Source organism: Uloborus diversus, chromosome 8 (genome assembly GCF_026930045.1).
Source record: "Uloborus diversus isolate 005 chromosome 8, Udiv.v.3.1, whole genome shotgun sequence".
In the NCBI taxonomy this organism is placed as follows: domain Eukaryota; kingdom Metazoa; phylum Arthropoda; class Arachnida; order Araneae; family Uloboridae; genus Uloborus; species Uloborus diversus.
Window position 1 is genome coordinate 149,120,136 of NC_072738.1, and position 21,724 is coordinate 149,141,859.

General features: G+C 34.9%; 3 protein-coding genes across 3 annotated transcripts in view; 2 read left to right on the forward strand and 1 right to left on the reverse strand.

Annotated features, from left to right (window-relative positions):
• Positions 1 to 362, forward strand: part of LOC129228679 (serine-protein kinase ATM-like) — a 127,410-nt gene extending 127,048 nt beyond the window's left edge. Inside the window, exon 52 of the mRNA XM_054863362.1 lies at positions 12 to 362. Within this exon, the coding sequence (XP_054719337.1) occupies positions 12 to 181 (170 nt within the window). The 3' untranslated portion in view covers positions 182 to 362. The remainder of the gene's footprint in view (positions 1 to 11) is intronic.
• Positions 363 to 3,001: 2,639 nt separating this feature from the next.
• On the reverse strand, positions 3,002 to 15,705 carry LOC129227799 (superoxide dismutase [Mn], mitochondrial-like). The gene is made up of 5 exons (XM_054862410.1): positions 15,590 to 15,705; positions 10,847 to 11,040; positions 8,889 to 9,002; positions 8,542 to 8,721; positions 3,002 to 3,313 (listed from the first exon to the last, which is right to left on the reverse strand). The coding sequence occupies exons 1-5, from the start codon at positions 15,622 to 15,624 to the stop codon at positions 3,159 to 3,161; spliced, it is 678 nt and encodes a 225-aa protein (XP_054718385.1). The 5' UTR covers positions 15,625 to 15,705; the 3' UTR covers positions 3,002 to 3,158.
• A 259-nt stretch (positions 15,706 to 15,964) lies between these two features.
• The window catches only part of LOC129227268 (pre-mRNA-splicing regulator WTAP-like), a 54,888-nt gene continuing 49,128 nt past the window's right edge, over positions 15,965 to 21,724 (forward strand). The window contains exon 1 of the mRNA XM_054861786.1: positions 15,965 to 16,045. The gene's annotated coding sequence lies outside the window, so the exon portion shown is untranslated. The remainder of the gene's footprint in view (positions 16,046 to 21,724) is intronic.

Below are 21,724 nucleotides of genomic sequence, written 5' to 3' on the forward strand. Positions count from 1 at the left end.
TCTTTTTTCAGAAGTAAACAAATTAGCTGAAAGAGCGTTGATGCGGCTTCAACAAAAATTACAAGGTTTAGAAGAAGGTGTTGCTATGAGTATAGAAGGTCAAGTTAATCTGCTCATACAACAAGCCAGAGATCCAAATAATCTTTGCAGACTGTATGTTGGTTGGCAGCCTTATCTGTGATATTTATGTTCCAGTTATGTTTTAGAGTTGATTAAAATCCACTCAAATTATTCTCAGGTACAGAGAATTTTTTTTAAAGTTCAAAACTCATTGTTGATTATTATGTCAAGAAGAAATGATGTATACAATGGTGCTCTATGTATTGTCAGTTATTTTATATTTTTTATATAAAATACTTCTGAAAAAAATAAAGTGTTAAGATTTTTAATGTCTAGTGTCAATATAGCAACAATGATTTGTCTGAGAAAATATGAACTTTGTTTTCCAAAAAAACACATAAAGACAATGTTTTTATCAGGGTTGGCTTTCTGCCGGCAGAAACTAGTTTTGCCGTCCCAGTGGCAGAAACTGGTTATAACCGGTAAAAACTGGCAAAAACTTAAAAATGTCTTTAATAACTCAAGTAATTAGTAAATGATATTTAAGTAAATTAAAAAATTAAACATCACTTCATCATTTAAAAAATGAATTGACTTGAATTTCTCAATTCAAGTTTGCCAGAATAGAAATGCTTGTTCATTTTCTGGTATTGATTAGTTTTAGGCAGACTTGTCATTTAGGGGAGTTAGAAGGTGTCAAATTGACCCCTCCCCCCTCCCCCCCGCCTTAGAGAAATCAATGTATTTCCATAATGTGGGCATAGCTTTGTTTTTCAGCATTAATATGCATCAAGTATGTAACCCTTTGACACCCTCTGGAAAAATTTTAAATTGTAGTCCTAAGAACGCAGGTTTCGAGTGTCTCGGGTGATGTTACGGGGAGTAAAATTTCGTGACGACTTCTGAAGAAATTTTTTGACACTGAAGTCTTAAGAACACTATTATAGGCAATATTTATTTACCTTAGGGTAAGAGAGGAGACTTAGGGGCTATTTCCAATCGATTTTTTTAAAAACTAGAGTGAAATCGATCACCCCTCTCACAATTTTTCGAAATTCAAGTTCCAAAACGCAGTTACCGACAACGTTTGATGATGTTAAAGAAGGGGGTGCTCTGAGGCACTCCCCTAAAAACATTTCGAAACAGAAGTCATAAAAGACAAAGTTTTAAAGCAATATTTAGTGATACTGAGATTTTTTTTTTTTTTGAAATTTTAGTTTTTTTATTTTTAGATTTTACACCACAGCATCAGCTCACTCTATTTTAAGGGGACTGCGTGCTAAGCACCTCAATAGTCCTTTTTAAAAAATCCAATTTTGACAAATTGGATGGTATTAGAGAAAAGAGGTTCGAGGGACCTGTTCTTCCAAAATTGAAGTATTAAAAACGTGACTGTAGACCGCATTTGGTAACGTTTGGGGCTCGGCAGTTTTTCAAAATTTTACTTCCTAAAAAAGCAGTCTTAAACGGTTTTCAATGTTGTTAGAAGGCAAGATCCCCTGGAATTTTGCAAAATTGAAGCTTTGGAAAGGAGATTTGAGACGTTCTTGAATAGGTTTGGCTGGGGGCTTCCGAAGCATTGCATGAAGACTTTAGATTTTCTCCAATATGCTACATATTTTCCTTTTAAAATTACTTCGTTTTCCCAAGACGCATTTTCTTTTTAACAACATGGAATGTTTTTGAAAAATTAATATACTCGGCTTTCTGGGGAGGGGCGGGCCCCATGCCTCTCCCCTACTCCCCCCCCCCCCCCTTGGTTGCACCACTGTCACATGGCTCTAAGATAACAGCCTAATTGTCAATAAAATGTCGTTGAAGGTTTAAATAAGATTTTAATATATGATCCTTAGTGTTTATGCTAGTAAGCAGGAAATTCTCAATGTCGATGTTCTTAGCCTGATTCAGCTATAATCTAAGTTAATCTAAATATTTACAGAATGACCCTCTTCGTAATACCTGAATTATATATTCTTCTGCTAATTTAATGCTTTGTTCAGTGTAATACCGGTCAGATGTTACACCGAAATCCCCAAATACTCGTATTTTATAGTTGCACAATAAAGACTACAGAACAAAGTTAGTATTTTTTTTCTTCTTTTAATTTGGGGACAAGACTGTTTCCCTCCTTTTTGTGCCTCTGACAGAGAGCCATGTTTACTCGCTGTTGCTTGTAAATGATCCGGATTTTTTTTTTTTTAATTTAAGGGTACAATTTCGAAAACAATTGTTTGCTATCTTTGTTTTCTTGAAGCAAAAGGATGAGATTCAGGAATTCTCCCCAGTCGCCTAATGATATTAGAGCTTCAGAAACGCAACTATAAATACCTTTAGTGATGTTAAAAACCAGGGTGTTTGGTGGCCTTCCCCCGGAAAAAATTTCAGAAGACACGTGGTTCAGAACTTTTCGATGATCTTTGAATGATTTTGAAAGATGAGAAAAGGACATGGCGGTTCCTCTACCGAAAATTTTTCGAAACTGAAGTCTTGAAAACGCAGTTGTAAGCCATCTTATTAGGGGTTGATGTTAGGGGAAGGACTCGAGATTGGGGGCTCTCCCAAGGAATTGAAGTTCTAAACACGTAATTGAAGGCCCTCATTAACAGCATTTTCGAAATTAAAGCTCCAAAAATTCAAAGTTTTTGATGACATTAGAGAGATGGGGTTGACGGACTCTCCCTTGGGAAACGTTTGGAATTAAAATCTTAAAAATACAGTTGTAGGCGATTTTCTGTGTTGGGGGGGGGGAGGGAAGAGAGAGAGTTTGGTGACATTTTATTGGGAATTTTTTTGAATTAGCAAACCTTTTGGGGGGGGGGGGCGACAGCCCCCCCTCCCCACGTGGATTCGAAACTGACTCTGCCCCTAAAGATTTTAAATCAAATGCACAATTCTTATTGTAAAAATTGGAATTGCTTTTTATTTATTAAGAAATAAACAATTTTTCATTTAAGAATGTTTTAATTCCTTTTGTACACACACAAAAAGACCATTACTAATACTCTTTGAAAATAACTATACTTATAATATTTACAGAGCTAGAGTGACAACAAATTTGATAAAATATATAACTCCTATAAAACTGAATTTATTAAACTTCAGGCAGATGAACTTTTTGCTTTTGAAAATCTGTCTCCTATGTCCTTCCAATTTGCTACTTTCCATATTGCTTTTACATAATCTGGTCTTACATTCTTATATTGCAAATAATATGCATGCTCCCACACATCAATTCCAAACAATGGTATAAGGCCTGAAATAAGAATTGAGACACATAAAAGCATCACAAAAATTAATAATTATCAGAAATATATTCAGGGCATTTTTTCTATTCATGATATAAGAAAAAGGCTTTCTGGGAACATTAGTATTTTTGCAGATGATGTCAAAGTTATGGGAGCTTTCGACAGTGATGAAAAAGGGGAAATGTTTCAAAGGGATTAAGATCAGATTTATGAGACACAGTTAAGTGGGAGATGTCATTCAATGTTAGAAAATGTCAAGTGCTTTAATTGGGGCATTGGAAATAAGTAGGCAAGCTATCACTACAAGGATCCAAGAGGAAAGAGTTGTTGATTTGGGTGTCCTTATTGGTTATGACTTTTAAAGTTAGGTCAGCAGTGCAGTACAGCATATAATACAGCCAACAAAATATTGGGTTTTATCAATATGTCTATTCCACAGTTCTGAGGAAGTTAAATTAACTTGTAGAAAAGCGTTAAAGAAGTTCTACTAAATTAATAAATGAACTTTTAAGTTTAGATCATGATTCCAGCCTTTAAATGCTTAATATTAATGATGTTCCGGATATCCGTATCTGCAAATATCCGAGGGAAAATAAGGATCTGTATCCGTTAGGTTTTGGAGGATCTTAAACGGATCTTTTCTATTCTAAAAAATCATAAAGATTTGAAAAAGACTCTAATTAAGTTTAAATTAAGTTTTATTCCCCATTTCAATTATAAGTAGGACTGGGCGATATCAGAATTTTAATTTCACAATATATCGCTCTCCCAATATCGATATATTCGTGGAAGAATTCAAAGTTTTCGGGGGGGGGGGGGGGGGTTGTGAAGCATGTTTAACAATCAGGTTTTTAAAAAAAAGAAGAAGAAAAATAGCTTAAACATTTCCCGTCGATGTGTAAAAGGAGCAACTCATGACTCAAAATTCAATTGAACTTTTCGTAATCATTCCGTTTCACGGATTTTTTGAAGAAACCTTTAAAGGTGGTCCATAAGCACACACTCCACTGGTCCGCAAAAAACTTAAAGTGAATTCTTGAGCGTCAAAGGACTGCAGTGCCATGCTTGGTAAAAATCCAACATAAACTGGATTTGCACTAGGACCCCCCCCCATGGGGTGTGTTTGCACCCTCCCCTCCCTTGCCTCATAGGTAGGCAAAAAACCCTATGACAATTCCTGACCATCAAAGAACTGCTGTGCCAAACTTGGCAAAGATCCCTCGAAAACTGGATTTGTAAAAGGAAACCCCTGGTGGAAGGGGGGTCTCGATTGCGATGGAAAACTACCGATGTGAATTCCTGAGCATCAAAGGACCACTGTGCCATGTTTGGAAAAAATCCGACATAAACTGGATTTGCATAAGGAAAAACCTCCTTGTGGTTTATTTGCACCCTCCCCCCTTCCCTCTTAGGTAGGCAAAAAACCCTATGACAATTCCTGACCATAAAAGGATCGCTGTTTGGCGATCAAAAGCGCCTAATTTGATCAAATTTGGCAAAGATCAGTCGAAAACGACGTGGGGTGGATCCGATTGCGAACGAAAACTACATTAGGTGAAATCTTGAGCATCAAAGCACCTCTCTGCCATATTTGTCAAAAATCTGATGCAAACTGTGAATTTGCATTAATAAAATTGTCATTTGGTTAAATATAATATATAACACATATGAAACTATTGTTTTCTAACAATACACACACAGTTTTTAATGTTGATTTTTAAAATGCAATCAATTTTCCTTCAGCAGATTCAATCCAAAACGCATATTGTTTGGTAAATCAATTTTCTCATCAGTGTCATTATTTCACAAGCAATTTAACAGAAAAACGAATACGAGAATTTCTTCACTTTTTACTTCCTTTCACAAAAAAGGAAGTATCGTATTCACGAAAAAATTTTGACTCAAAAATCGACCTTAATTTCCATTCTACTCATCCCCGATTGAATATTGAGTTTTTTTTCCGTCTCGACCACACATGGTTAGGTGCCTAAGAATGTATAGATGTGCAAAATATACATTTTGACGATTCCCGAGTTATTTACAACGAATTTTCTCATGACGTCCGTATGTAAGTATGTATGTGCGTATGTATCTCGCATAACTCAAAAACGGTATGTCCTAGAAAGTTGAAATTTGGTACATAGTACCTAGTGGGGTCTAGTTGTGCACCTTCCTTTTTGGTTGCATTCGGGTGTTTCTAAAGGGGTCGTTTGCCCCTTTTTGGGGGGAAATCATTGTTAATTTCAATGTAAACTGAAGTGGTGTTATAATTTGGTGGACACTTGGTGATATATCGCCAATCTTTTGATCGTTAACTTGGCGACAAATTTGGCAATTTTTTTTTTTAATTCTGATTTTCACTTGGCCATTGTTGGTGATATTTAGAGAGTTAACTATTGAATCACATTAAAATTGCCAGTAATGGGGAAATGACGTTGAATCGGAGTAAAAGGAAGTCATGTGATGCACACATCAGCTCGTTTAATTCCGGTATTTGATGACGACTATTATAAACTAAACTCAAAAAATACCATGCAATAGAGCTGCAATGAATCATTATGGCTTCAAATCCGTTAATGTGTAGAACTTATATAAAAACCCTATTTTTGCACATCCATCCGAAATATACTACATCTCGCCGAAAATGCGTAGGACTCATAAAAACCCTATTTTCGTGCATCCATCCAAAATATGCTTTACTGCCGTAAATGCGTAGAACTTACTATCATTCTTTCAAGTGGTGCTGTGTGTCATGAATGAAATTTATGTTTTTCCTTTTAATTTTGTTCAGATGAGTTGCACTCCCTTCTAGTGAAATAAATATGCCACAAATTAATCTCATTAGGGTTTTTTCGTTTTTCTTTTTTTTTTTAAATGAAAATATTTCTGTGCAGTTTTCTTAAACATTTTACTTAGCACAATATCAATGGTTTATGTGTAATTTGAACTTTGAATCGTGTTGATACTTCAATTGATTATTTTTTAATTGTTGCATTAAGATGCTTTCTTAACCAACACATATTCATTTTTCAGAGCCCAGGAGTGGCTATGTCAGCTTTGTCAGAAATTAGGGGCGCAATCCTTGGAAGGGCGTCGCTCTGACTTGTAGTAGTATAAGTTTTGAAAACTTTATAGGGGGAGGGGATTTGAAGACCTAACTGACGAAAGGTTCCCTTGACCTTCGACGGCATTGTTAATTTTCCCTTTTACTATAATTAAATATTAAATAGAACTGTTTGAAGAAAGCAGATAATTTCTTGAAATTTCAAACACTTACCCATCTTACCGAACTATGAAAGATCATGTTTTTTTGAGTCAGCATTTTAATTTCTCCGTAACCGAGTCTCGTATTTGCTTTTCAAGCGATATATCATACGAATAGAAATTTAAATATCATTATTGCGGTAGTAGATACATACCGATATCTGACGGTATATCACACATCCCTAATTATAAGGTATCATTTCCGAAGCCAATTTGTCCCCCCCCCCCCTTCCGTCACAAAAAGGAAGGAGTAATAAGTTTTAAAAGTGTATCTGTGTGTCCATTTGTGGCATTGTAGCTCCCAGACAGATGAACCGATTTTGATAGTTCTTTTTTTCGTTCAAAAGGTGACTTGATTGAAAGTGTTCTTAGCTTGGCCTTGTTTGTGTAGAACTTTAATTACAAAAGATATTAATTAAAAACTGACTTAACGTTTTTTGCAGTTATGGTATTAAAAACTACCCGTACGTTAAAAATATTGAACAAAGTTTTCTGCGTTTGAAATTTATTTGGAACTTTCACATTATATACAGTAGGAGCTATAATCTTGTTAAGTAAATTTTAAATGCTATTCTAAGCCTTTATACGCGTGATTGGTAGCGATTTCATAGTTGGAAGATAAGGAGAAAAAGCTCAATGATTTAAAATTTCTTTCTGCTGTCAGTTCATATTTGTTAACAATGTGTGTTCCGACCCGCAAAATTTATCTGAATATGAGGTCGGCCCTCTAAGATGTTTTTTTTTTTAATTTTTACCTTAATATTGGTTTTTGTTGTGTTATTCTCCCTTTTGGTTTTTATCGACATCCTTCAAAAAAGTGAGACTAAATTCTCTATTTACTGTTTGTAAAGATGTTACCGGCTCTGCTATTTTGTCGGTCGGGGTTAGTCAAGTGGAATGGGTCAGCGCTGCATTTATGCTGAATTAAAGTGCGAAAAAATATTTCTAACCTGTCCAGAAGCTGCTTTACATTCTTGCTTCTGTATCCTAGATCTACTGACTAAGCTAGAAATTATTTTTCACATTCTATCTAAGCATTAATGAAGCACTGACCCGTTCCTTCCTACTCCCCCTCAATTTTAACGGAAATTTCTTTAAAAAGTAAATCATAGTTTTAATTAAATTTTCGCCGTAGATGACATTTTTTGAAGAAAATGTGCCATTACCCTAACAGGAATACCTTCGCAGCAAATTCTATACTTGGGTAGTTGATTTGGGGAAAAACATTTTGAGATCCGTATCCGCGGATCTTGACACTAATGATCCGTATCCACGGATCTACTATTTTAACCATCCAGCACATCACTACTTAATATGTATGTTTCTGAGTGAAGGAAAATAAGATGACTGTGTTTAAACTTATGAAAATTGATTATGTTGGTCAGTGGCTTGAAATTCTGCACAAATGGCAAAATCAGAGATCATTGTTTCAAGCTTTTCAAGTCTCAAACTAATCTTGAAATGAAGAAACATTACGACATTGTTGTGGAGGCATTTCGAATAGTTTCTTGAAGGCTGCTGTTAATTTGCAATGGGGTGAAGAATTTTACGAGCGCCCTTGATCTTAATCGGGGATTGATAAGTTGATTAGGACTGTGGCCCTTTTGTCGGTCATCACTAATATATTACAACCATATTTTACTCCCAATAAACGAATGGACAGAAACTTGTTATAACTGACTATCCTTACCCATACATAGGATAGTTTGCTTGTATAGGATGCTTGTAAGTTGTAATGTTTAGTTAACTTTGAAAAGGAAGTGATTAAAAATTATTTTAAAATGATGTTCTATAGTATTTTCTTCAAAATTTTTCTCTCGGGGACACAATACTATGCAAAGGAAATATTTATAAGTCAATCTTTGTTAAAACACATTATACACCAATTTCGTGTTTTAGGTTGATAGATTTTTGACTTTTAAAGAAATATAGCTAAAAATCAAAAATTACATTTTTGTTGTAAGAAATTTACCTGTGGTAGGTTGCAGAGGATCTTGATTTGCACATGTTGCAATTTGTAAAGTTCTAGACACTGGATGAAATCCCAACCAAGCCCAGCCAGAACCTTGAACACCAACAGCAGCAGTACTCAAAAGGTTTTGTAAATTTTCTAAGCTTTTGAAATCTTTTTTTATAGCTTCTAATAAATCACCTAATACAGATAAAACATCGTCTCTAAATCCAGACACTTAAAATGAAATATTCTCAGATTTAATTGGACTATACAAATCTTTAAATGTTGAATTAATAAACAAAGTAAAATTTTACGAAATGAGAATTCAGACATTAGAACAGTTTCATTAATTTACAATATCTCACCTTGAGGTTCACCACCCTTAGGTGATAAATTGTTCCAAAATATTGAATGATTTATATGGCCACCTCCATTAAATTTTAAAGCAGGTCCAAGAGAAATTGCAGTGGCAGTATCCCCTGAAAAGAAATTGAAATAAGTTATAAACTCATATGAATATTTAAGATGATGCAAAGCTAAATTTCAGAACACTTGAACTTCAAATATAACAACACGTAAACTTTATTTTCAAATTATATGTTTTGAAGACTTTTTCTTGTAAGTCTCCTTTTTTTCATGAATTTGTAAAAATTATTCAATAAAATTTCAAAATAAACTGCTAAGCATGTATTTTCCTTGCTGTCTCATTGTGTAAACTCTATACAAAAATTTTTCATTTTAAAACAAATCTGTATGAATACATTATGTTTGAAATCATTTACAGCTCTATCATGCTTTGATTTCACTTTATTTTAATTCTATCAACCAACTTTTGCCAATGTGGTTAAATCTACAAGAATCGATTTTAATTTAAAGATACAATGCAAACTTTACCAGTTGGCGAAATTAGGCTGCAATATTGGCGATTTCTCCCTTTTTTTGGAAATTTATAAGGAAAACAGTTAAAACAACAATGCAGCTTTTTTTGTCTTTCTTAAAATGAATTCTTCGGCAAATTTGCAAAAATACTGACTTTACTGACTAAATTTTGAAAACACTGGCAAATATTGACCAATCTGAAGAGAATACCGACTTCTACTGATCAGATTTATGCCCTGGTTCAATTAACATTGAAAAATGAAGAAAATCATTAATAGAGCCGTGTCTTCTAGCAGGTTCAGCAACATGGCCTACCATTGCGATGACCAAAGAAAGCTTAAAATTCTGTTTTCGGAACCTAAGACTGAGAAATTTTCAGGGTAGAGCCCAGGCCCAGGTCTATAAATTTTAGGCCACCCGGCAAAAAATCAGAAGGCCCCTTAACTGCCAACTAGATTTCAAATGGAATAATTCTGCCTTTTAGTGGCGTGGGCCCTACATTGCAACGTGCAGGGCCGGATTTAGGGGAGGGCAGGCGGGACTACTGACCCGAGGCCTCCACAACAAAGGAGCCCCCACAGTAAAATTTTTATAAAATATCCTAACTTTCACGAGTCAGCAAATTTTACGTTTTTTCTCTGCTATAAATAATAATATAAAAAAATAAATAGCAGTAACTTCAGGATGTATATTTATTGTTAAAGTGCTGATCAAAAATATCGGATATATGATATCAAAATATTTGGATACATATCAAAGTATTGGATATTTTCGAAAATATGATGATCTTTTCAAACTCTGATTAGGGGCCTCAACACTTCCAAATCCAGCCCTGGCAATGTGTGTGGGTACGTATCCGGGCCTAAGAGAGCCCCCCAAGCTCAAATTGTGCTGGAATATTACACTTGAGACCCCTCCCACCTCCCTCTGGTTTCTGTGGTCATGCAGTGAAATCTCATTACAACGAACTCCAAGGGACTGTTAACGTTGTAAAAGAATTCAAGCAATGTAACGCAGGAAATGGAGTGGTGATTTTTGAAAAAGGACATATTCCTATTAAAATTTTATGGCATCAAATAGCCGAAGCACTAAAAAACCATCGTTATTTTGCGCATGTGCTTCATTTTTGTTTACTTTGTTGTGCACAGCACCATCCCTTTTCTAGACAAAAAATAATAATAATAAATATATATATATATATGTGTGTGTTTTCCCTTTAAGGAAAATAGAGAATATTTTCTAAATTTCCTTTTCTCCTCATTCCTTGTATTGTCCTTTTTCATAAGATTAAAAGGTCTCACATGAGATTAGGTCTTGCTTTGTCAAATAAAATTTTTCGGTTATAATTCAAAACTTATATATAGCCAGTATTTTTGAACTCTAGCTGCCATGCCTCACCTCTCCCCTGCCCCACTGAATGAAAAAAAAACTATATTTTAATTACCTTTAGCTGTAGCTTCCGCAAGTTTCTCTTCAGCAATATTCAGATTATTCACATATGCTGCATGATGCTTAGAATGATGAAGTTGCATTATTTCTGCAGAAATAGTAGGCTCCAATGCTCCATAATCATAGGACAGATCAGGTAATGTATGTTTTTGAAGAACAAAACCCAGTTGGGGGCATATACTTTTTGATCTTTAGAAAAGAAAAAATAATGCGCTTTACAATTAAAAATGTCATGCATAGTAACATGTGCGGGAAAAGAAGACTGCTCCTATATGACTTAATTTTAAAACCTCAATCCTCTATTTCATTATTCAAATGTCAGCAATATTTTCTGAAGAATATGCACTGACTGCTTGCCTATTTTCATGCCACCTATTTCCTTATTTAGTAAGAAATAATTTTATGATTCAGCCAGGTCGAAACTTCGGTGTGGAATGGCTGAAGCTTCGTTCCATCTCTACTGTTAACACTAGGACGGCCTATATTCTGTACGGCTTAAATGGTCAAAATGACCATTCTTCAAAAGAAGCTCTAAATCTTGTATAAAAATTTATACAGGGTCATTCCATAGTGAGGAACGAAACATTCAGACTCTGTTTCATTGCATAACATGAGTTTTAAACTTCTTTTAATCATTTACTTGTTTTGCGGAATTTTGAAAAAGAATAACACTTCTGTGTAATATTGATGCAATAAAACATAGTATAATTTACATAAAATTGGTTTTTGGAACTAAATTACTATAGTTTGACGAACGTAACCTTTTTGCAAGCTTGAATTTGCAACATGAAATTCAGCTTTCATTTTCTCTAAAGTTTAGATAGATACTATTGTAAAAACAATGCAATGCATTATTTTCATTCCTTAACTTTATTTTTCATGCAGAATAATACTCATTTCTTTTATAATGTGACAGAAATTAATATTTCTTTAAATTATGAAGTGTCATGTATTTAACTGTGAAGTTACGTTCGTCAGTTACTGAAGTCTATTTTAGAAATCGACTCGTTTAGTTTTCTAGAGTTACGTGTCTAAATATTAATAAGTAAGCACTGATACTTTGTCTTAAAATTAACACTTTTAGCAACAAATTTTCACTTAACATGAAATTATTTTTTATTGGCTTAGTGCATTTTTTTTTTTTCTCCAATGTTTTGAAGTGAAACTTTTTATGCAAGAGCTTTGAATTTCTGATCTCCAACCTTTTAGTGTTACCGAAGTGTTGTAGTTTTTTGATTTCTGCCAAAAATATTGAAAAGTGATAGTATTTGTAAATTTAATTTTGCTAATAAAATTGATAATTTAATTTCAAGACTAAACTTAAGGTAGTATATATTAGTGGATTTTTACATTGGACACTTTAAACATTTCAAATAATGCAGATTTTCGAGAATTTCTTTGATTCAAGTCAAGTCATCAGTTTAAGAGTGTAATTCACATTGCTAAGGTTTTGATTTTAATTTAGCTTGTTAACTTTTATTATGAAAATAAAATTGATTATTACTATTATTGTTTTGGAAACAGTTAAAATGCGGATTTCGAGTAATTTTTAGTTTTCTTAATGTTTAAAATCTATTTTCTTCGTTAAAATATATAATCATCTTGTGAATACGCCTAAGTCAGGCACAGAAAGAACAAGAGCTTGGCGTAAGAGAAAACATACAGGTGAAATGACTGTTTAGAATGTACAAAAGAAGAAAGGATACAAGTTTTACTTCTATCGTGAGTCTTTACCAACACTTTTTGTTTTGATCACTCACAAGCAGAGCTTTCTCTAGAAAACTATCAAGAAATATAATCTTCTTTATGAAAACAAAATCAACTGTAAGGATAGCTGTTTCAAGAAGGTTTCTTCCAAGAACTTTTCGACTTTCATTTCTACCACAGTAATTCCAATAATATTATCAATATTATTTAGCAAGATAACCCTAAGAGCTTATTTTTTCCTGGGAATACTTGGAAGAGCATACTTTTTGAATCTTTCTGTAAACTTCACATGTTGAGAAAGGTGAAGTTGCATTATTTTACAACTAAAAATAAAATTGGTTTACTAGCTTCCCTGTAATTGATTCTCTTCTCCAGACTTCATTTTTAATTCCTCTTTTTTTTAAATTCATTTATGTAGTTATTTTTTTGCCGTACTATTTTTGTACACTCGGATGCTTGTTTCTTGTCATTTTCTTTACCTGCCTTTCTATTCTTGCTCTGCTTAAACTCTTTTTTGAGTCGCGGTTTTTTCCATTAAATATAACCCAAGAAAATTCCACAAGTACGTTAAAAAATCGAATTAATTGTTGCAAAAATTACAAAATATTATACAGTGACAATAAAAAAAACTCAAATTATTTCAAAATATATTAAGGCAAAAACAAAAATTCTCTCCACCTCTCCCCCCCCCCCCCCCAAAAAAAAAACATCTGGGGGTCCTGACCTTTGGGGGGGGTGCACATTGGGGCAATTTTAATACATGGGTGGATGGGGCCTGTTCGTCCTTATTTTGCACTTATAATGGGGCTGCACGTTCAACAGAGCTTTCAACTAGGTCAAACTTATTCTAAAAAGTAGTTTAAAAAAATCAGGGGAAAAAGTGTTTTAACACGTGAGCAACGGGCCTGTGCGGTCGCACGGACTTCACGGCCCTAGAGCCGCCCCCTGGCAGCAGCTCAAGAAGTTGTGCAAAACTTTTTAAAAAAATTTATGTGCACCTTGCTTTACCCAAGCCCCGATCTGCACTAGTAGTGCGGAAAGGGGCTACCCTTAAGGGCCCAAGAAATTGAAAAATAACTAGCATTAATACTTGTTAACGTTGCAAATACACACTGCTGGCCAGTGGCAGATTGGTTGAAAAAATCGGCCCTGGCAATAGGAGGTGTAGCGGCCCCATAGCTTTTATAGATATTAAATTTAACCTAACGATTGCGATATCCCTTAAATATGAGGAAATTATTCTTAACTAAATATGTTTTATTTAAACGAAATTTAATAATTAGGAACACTTCTGCGCTTTGATGGTGAACAAATTGATACAGTATTAGCTAAACCTTATTCTGGGGGAAAATTGTGATTGTAATTGTCCATTTAAGTATTTTTATAATGCCCCGGAACTTGATTGATTGAATATTTCCGAAATGATAACACTGCTTGGCTAATGTGGCCTTTTCTGCAGTCATAACAAGTAACTTAATTGCCCTGTTTTGTGAAACTGATCTACCGATGTTCATGGGGGAAAGACTAGGGCCGTCTTAGAACATGATGGGTCCCTCGACACAAACATACATTACTGGAAAGTAAGACAAAACAACGTTAGAAGAAGCACAAATTTGTAAATTACAGCAGACACGTGTTTCGGCGTTACAGGGAACGCCTTTTTCAATGCAAAAAATAATGAGCATATGGATGAAAAACATCCGACAAAAGCTTTCGCTTTTGCACACTCCCCTATGCGCGCACGCCTTTACACACATACACACGCCTACGTGCACACATGTAAGCCTACGCACACAACTATACACACGTAACCATCCAGGAAGAGGGACATGCTTGGGGGGGAGCCATTTCTAGAAACAATAACTGTAATCAGTAGGGTCTTGTCGCAACTCGTGATTGCGAAAAACATAATTTAAATTCAAAGTTTCGGAATTCAAATTAGAGTTTTTTTTTTTTTTTAAATTTATTCATTTATTTTTTATTACACCGCTAAAAATATATTGGCAGCCCCAGGGCCCAACTAACTAAAAGTGAGGCTCTAGGCCCACATTAAATCCAAGCCCCCCTGAAGACTATGCAGTGTTTGATTTACATTTTTAAAGCACGAATGCACTTTTGAAGGCTTCTTTGTCTAATCACACAACTGTGTATAAATCACTTATGTGCATTTATGCCCCTTTGGGCCCCCTCATAATCGTGACCAAGGAAATTCGTTACTGGCAGAATGATACAAAATTCCTCTTTAAAGAAGTTTTTTTTCCGATTAAAAAGTCATAATATTTTATTTTTAAAAAAAATAAATGTATTTTTCATATCGTTGCAATGCTATGCATAATTCTTTGAAAAATTTGAGGACCCTTAGAACATGGGGTCATAGGTCTAGGCAGCCTGTGTGGTAATCAGGCACTGGGCAGCCCCATTTCAGATATTCCCCCTCCCCTCTTCTTGGTAACAACCCTACTGCCTCCCTCCACCCGCAAGCTTTAGCCCATGCGTAAAGAGGAGCTGAGGCTGTGTTTTGCGTTATTCGAACCACATGCACGCAAAATTTACATTTTGCTGTTAGTAGACAGGCCCGAAATACTTTGCTGTTAGTAGACAGGCCCAAAATACTTTGCTGTTAGTAGACAGGCCCGAAGCATGGCCGGCCCACCGGGCAAATGCCCAGTTGCCCGCCGACTGTATCCGCCACTGCTGCTGGCCTCTGGAGAGGGGCGGCCTGGCTTCACCAATGTCACCTTTTTCGCACTACCTGTCATTGAAATTTGAAAAATAAGTTTTTTTCCGTCAACCCTACTGCAAAAATGCAAAATGACCGGTCTGTTAATGCTACTCGCTGTGGACTTTCAAATAAACTAGTAATACCAGTTTAGAAGGGCCAGAACCTAAAGCTGGTCATCAATTCGTTTGTGTTTGGGGATAGAATAACAATGTTCCTAGAACCCATCCTTGGTGTTTCCTCCTCTCTCTCTCTCTATCAAGGAGAGTTTTTCACTAGAAAATTAAAAAATAACTGCTTTCCAAAAGATACCTTTTCGCAATACGAAGAATGTTATTGACAATCATCTTTGCAGTGAATATCAATTTTCTTAAACTTTCACCACATACAGTTTTCAGAAATAATCAAAATCAGGAATCAGGTGAAGTAGTTACAGATAAGGCTAAGGTCGTTTTGGAATGGAGCTAGTTTAAAAAAAAAAAAGACCTCAAGGAGGAAAATGAATCCCATAAAAGGAGTGTCATGTCCTTTTATTTGCGATTTTGACCATTGTTTTAAATATGCTAACAAATTATTCTAATTCGTAGCGTCGTCTATTTGTAGCCTACGAGGATCTGTATATTCGTAGGCTACTGTCTATTCGAATGCATTTAAAAAGCTACTTTTTTTGTTTCCTATCTGGCAAGTGGCAACGTTTATTTATGATGGGAATCTCCCCTTGTGTATTAAAATGTTAGTTTCTTTCGTTAAAGAGTTTTTAAATATCGAGTAAGTAGCTATATTTTGACTTTTTAATGTACCTCCTCAAAATAAATAAGATCTGTCATGTTTTATTTCTTGATGCTTTAAATAAAATAGTTCGAGTTCATCAACCCAAGTTCTGCAAAATGGCGCTTACTATTGACCTCTTATGTTTTGATTTTGATCTATTTGTTTTTGTATGATTTAAAAAGCTGTGAAATCCAAAAACTGCTGTTTAAATTCCGCTGTTCATCGGATCTTTTATTAAATTGATGCTTTATAGTTAAAGATGCTAAGTTGAATGCGACTCGATCCGTTTTGAGTGACGGTCAACTTTCTGTCAATTTTCTAGTAAACATATTTGGTTTGTTTCATTTTAGATCGTTTCTAATGAATTGAGGCTTGTTCAGTTTTAGCAGTCTTAATAAGAAGAATTAAAGTTCGGGAAGGTTTTCGAACAAGAGTAAATTACGTGGTTTTTACAAATATAAATTTTACAGCAGTACCCCCCCCCCCCTCTCCTCAAGAGCGATAGTGCTCCCTGAAATGCTACGCTTATTAGGCTATTGCTTACATTCAATAGTGTCCTACCCCCCCCTTCCAGGTGCTAGACACTTCTAAAAGAGGTATGGGTCCTTAAGTTGTAAATGAAAGATTTTTTTTTTCCTAAAATTTAAATACAAAAGTCGAAACTTTCATCGAACACCTTAAATTTCTATTCCGCAGTCAGCCATGAGCCCTTCAACCGGGGTAAGTGGAACCCCCTGGCTTTTGAAAAAATAGTCTTCATTATTTTAGAAATTTATGATGAAATTTTGTCTTTTTTGCCAGGGGCCAAATTTTATAAGTCAGTGTAGGCAGCTTGCCTAGAGCGGTAAAATTTGTTTCAAATGCACATTTTTTAAAATTATTATTCTTTACTAGAATTTTATATGCTTTGATTTTCCATTGCAATATCCTTTTCTAGTAAATTATAATAATGTTTACTAGAGACGTACCAAGTACTTGGTAACCTTACTCTGTAACTCGGCTAAATTTTGATCAGATACTTGGCCAATACCGAGTAGTTCTAAAAAATTGAACATTGTTCCAAGACAGATTTTACAATTAATAAAAAAAGTGTAAGCACATAATATACTGCAATCATTTACAAGTCAAATTTAAATTTTGAGAATCATGAAGTTTGTTATGCTTCAATAAGGTAAATCTTTATTTTAATGTCCCCCAAAGTTAATACAACTTAATAATTAAAAATGAAGCAAAAAAGTAAGTTTAGAAAATATGCAATTTTTATATTATCGAATGGATTTTTGCTACAAACAAAAATTATGTATAAGAAATATAAAAATTCCTTTGCTTAAAAAATACAGTCGAACCCCTCTATAGCGATCCCTGGTTGTAACGAACCTTTTTACTGGTCCGAACTGAAACCCTATGTCATTAATGCAATTGAAAACGCTTGTAATGATCCACAAACGGTAGAAAATCAGATATAACGATCCAAAAATTTCTACAATTTTAAGCTTTTCTTATCATTTTTACCATTTTCTGCTATGCTCACCCTTTTTTCGTGGAAATACCACAGTCCAAACCACATTCCTCCCTTATTGTTCTTTTATAAAGCAGTTGTTTTCTCACAGGAGGGAAATGGAGTTCCTTTTCATGCTCCCTCAGTTTTCAACAGGTTTTGGCAGAATAACGAGATCAGTGGTCATCCAAGTGTTTTCTCTCTGATTTTTTGTTCCCTTTACATTGCCAATATTTCTGTGATTCAGTAACCATGGCTAGCATAAGTAAACCAAAAGCGTTTTCTGTAGAGGAAAAGTTGACTAGATTCGAAAATTAGGAAGTGGCGAAAGTCGATCCTCGCTTTGCAAGGAATTTGCCCTTTGTAAGGCTACAGTTGCTACTATTTGAAAGAATCGTGATTCTATAGTTGCTGCATATGAAAATATAAACGGATGCAAGAAGTTGCGAAAAGCAGAAAGAAAAATATAGACGAAGCTTTATTCGAGTGGTTCACTCTGCAGAGGAGTAGAAATCTACCTATAACAGGAGTCATTCTGCAAGCAAAGGCTAATGAATTTGCCTCACTCTTTGAAGAAAAAGGCTTTGTTTGTTCCAACGGATGGCTGGACAGATTTAAGAAGTGTCACAATATCACTAAAGACGTACCGAGTAGCACTTTGGCCGAGTACCGAGTACTCGGCCTTTCACTACTCAGCCGAGTACCGAGTTACCGAGTACTCGGCTTTTCACTACTCGGCCGAGTTACCAAGTACCAATTGTGTTTTTAGATGAACCACCGACACACATGTGATGAATTTTGAACTTATTGGAATAGTAGTATAGACCTCCTTGTCCATATAATAGTTTTTAAAACTAAATTCCTGCTGAAATTTAATTACGCATTATATAAACAATTTTGTTTGTGTCAAAAATTTTACAAAAAAAAAATTATTTTTAAAATTAAAAATAAATAAAAAGTATGATTAATCAAGTTGGAATTAAAACAAATTACAGTGAAATCCCTCTAATACAGACACTAACAGGACAATTTTTTTTTGTCCGCAATAGAGAGGTGTCCGCAGGACAGGGGTTAATAATGTTATTCGCATTGCAACTGGGGAATTAAAATTGCCCGCATAAGAAAAATGTCCGTTAGGAGGGGTTTCACTGTATACCAATCAATTACAGTTCTAGTCCGCTAAACATAAATAATTTTTAAAAACAGATAAAACAAATGTGCAGGAACACTGCAGACACGTGTTTCTGACCCCCCATTACAAGGAACGTCTTTTTCAGTGCATAACATGTGAGCTAAAGAATGTAAAGACATATGACAAAAAAATCCGAGTTTTGTCTTTAAATCCACGAGCTCCCATTTTGTGCATTGAAAAAGAAATTCCTTGTAACACCAAAACACGTGTCTGCAGTGTTCCTGCACCGTGCTTTTAACGTTGTTTTATTTCCTTTTATTTTTTAAGCAAAGGTATTTTTATATTTTTTATAACTAATTTTTGTTTGTAGCAAAAATTCATTCTTAATATAAAAATTCCATATTTTCTATGCTTACCTTTTTTGCATAATTTTTAATAAATAAGTTTTATTAACTTTGGGGACATTAAAATAAAGATTTATTCCATTGAAGCATTACAAACTTCATTTATCTCAAAGTTTAAATTTGACTTAAAAATTTTAATTGCAAATGATTGCAGAATATAATGCTTGCTCTTTTTTTAATAAATTTTAGTATCTGTCTTGGACATCATTCAACTTTTTGCAACTACTCGGTATTGGCCGAGTATCTGATCAGAATTTGGCCGAGTACCGAGTACTCAGCAAATTGGCCGAGTACCGAGTAGCTACCGAGTACTCGGTACGTCTCTAAATATCACAAATGACAAAGTTGTGTTCTTCTGATATCAGCAATTGGATGAAAAATATCTGGCCGGACATTCTTGGAAATTATGACGAGAAGGATATTTTTAACGCTGACAAAGCGGGTTTGTTTTACAAGCTAACTCCAAATCAAACCTTAAAGCTGAAAGGAGAAAGATGTGTGGGCGGAAAACACTCAATCATATGGATCACCATTCTTGTATGCGCCAACATGACTGGTTTTGAAAAATGAAAGTTAACAGTTATCAGAAAATTCCGAAAACCAAGGTGTTTTAAGAACATGAAGAAACTCCCTGTCATTTACAAGTCAAACAAGAAGTCTTAGATGATTTCAGATTTGTTCCAGGAATACCTCCATCAATGGGATAAAGAACTGGCCCAAGAAAAACGAAAAACTGTTGTGTTAATGGACATGTTGAACCAAGGAAGTTGCAATGGATCAAAGTAGTCTTTCTCCCTCCGAACACAACTTCACCAATTCAGCCCATGGACCAGGGAGTAATCCGCAGCCTCAAGTGTCATTACCGGAAGCAGCTCATCTTGCACGTCTTGGAATACTACGATAAAAACAAGGATTGTGACATTTCTTATCTTGATGCCATCTTTTTAGTTGATAAATCTTGTAGGATGATATCTGACTCTACTATCAGAAATTGCTTTCATCATGCTGGACTTACGAAAACACAACAGGATGAGGATCATGATGATGATGACAACCTTCCCCTTTCTAAGTGGCTGGAAAAGCACAGAGTGCAAGCTTTTTCAGAAAGTGAAATTGAACATTTTGAATGCTGCGATGACCATGTTGTTACATCTGGGAAAATAAAGGAGGAAGATATGTATCTATCGTAAACGAAAAGAGCAACTCGACTGTGAATTCATCTTTTGATGTTGAAGCAGAAACAGTCAAGTCCAGGACCTTCAATTTCGGATGCAAAAGCGGCAGTCAATCTTTTGAACAATTTTTTTGCTACTGAAAACATTGATAAACATATTACGGATTCTTTTGCAATAGTTGATAAAGCAATTGAGGACATGTATATAAAATCCAAATTCTTTCAACCTAAAATTACATCTTTCATCCATGCTATGGATAAATAAAAAGTGTAAATTTTAGTTTGCTTATTACTGTGTAAAATATGATTATTAGTCATGATTAATATTTTATTTCTTTAACTGCTGATGAAATATCGTGTAATCAAGATGTGTATTATTGTAGTACCTTACCAAATTCGTTTTTTTTTTAATCGGATGTAGCATACCCCCCCCCCCCCCCCCCCCCCCCGGTTATAGAGATCTGTCAAGACAGTCCATTGTCGGTTCGTTATAGCGGGATTTGACTGTAATAGCAAATGAAACAACATTAAAAGCACAAATGTGCAGGAACACTGAAGACACAAATTTTGACGTTAAAGGAATGTCTTTTTCAATGCATAAAATGTGAGCTTATGGATTTAAAAATATCAGAAAAAAGTGGGATTTTTTTTTTGTTGGATGTCTTTACATTCATTAGCTCCCATTTTATGCACTGAAAAAGACGTTCCTTGTAACACAGAAACACGTGTCTGCAGTGTTCCTGCACATTTGTGCTTTTAGCATTGTTTTGTTTGCTTTTAAAAATTATGTTTAGCGGACTAGAACTATAATAGATTGATGTAATTTATCTTAATTCAAAAAAACTGCTATTTGCACTCCGTTCAGCCTTTTCGAGTTTTCTTTTTTGAATTTTGGTTTGTGCAGAGGTGCTTAAACATTCCAGAGATTTATGAGCAGTATTCTTGGGGACTTAAAGTTTTGTTAAGCTTATTTGGATATTTTGATAGTTAGTAATAGTGAGGAAAAACAAAAGACTCATGTAAGAGTAGTTTTAGAAAGACTAAATGATTATGGGCTAACTATAAATGTGTCAAAGTGTATATTCGGGGTCACAGAGGTTTCTTTCTTAGGACACTTAATTACGGGTAGTGGTACCAAGGCCTTTGCCGGATAAAGTCAAACCAATTTTAAAGTACCCACAACTAAAAACATTCAGACACTGCAGAGATTTTTGGAATTCTGGAATTTTTTCCGTAGATTCTTGCCAAAAAAAAGCCTGGCATCAGGTGTATTTCACGGTGGTATTTGAGGGGGGGGGGGGGGGCAAGAAAAATGATAAGGCTGAGCTCGACTGGTTTAATAAAGCAAACAAAGAGTTTCAACATTGCAAAAAATGATTGCAGATGCAATTCTTTTGGAACACCCAAAGCCGGATGTAGAGTTGATATTACAAGTCGACGCATCAGATTTCGCAATTGGAGGATCATT

Excerpts from the sequence above, each read along its gene's own strand:
- LOC129227799 (XM_054862410.1), bottom strand. The coding sequence starts at position 15,624 with ATGATTGTCAATAACATTCTTCGTATTGCGAAAAG. Across the intron at positions 9,003-10,846 it reads TGCGGAAGCTACAGCTAAAG|GGGATACTGCCACTGCAATT; the intron begins GTAATTAAAATA and ends ATTTCTTTTCAG. Across the intron at positions 8,722-8,888 it reads TAAGGGTGGTGAACCTCAAG|GTGATTTATTAGAAGCTATA; the intron begins GTGAGATATTGT and ends TATCTGTATTAG.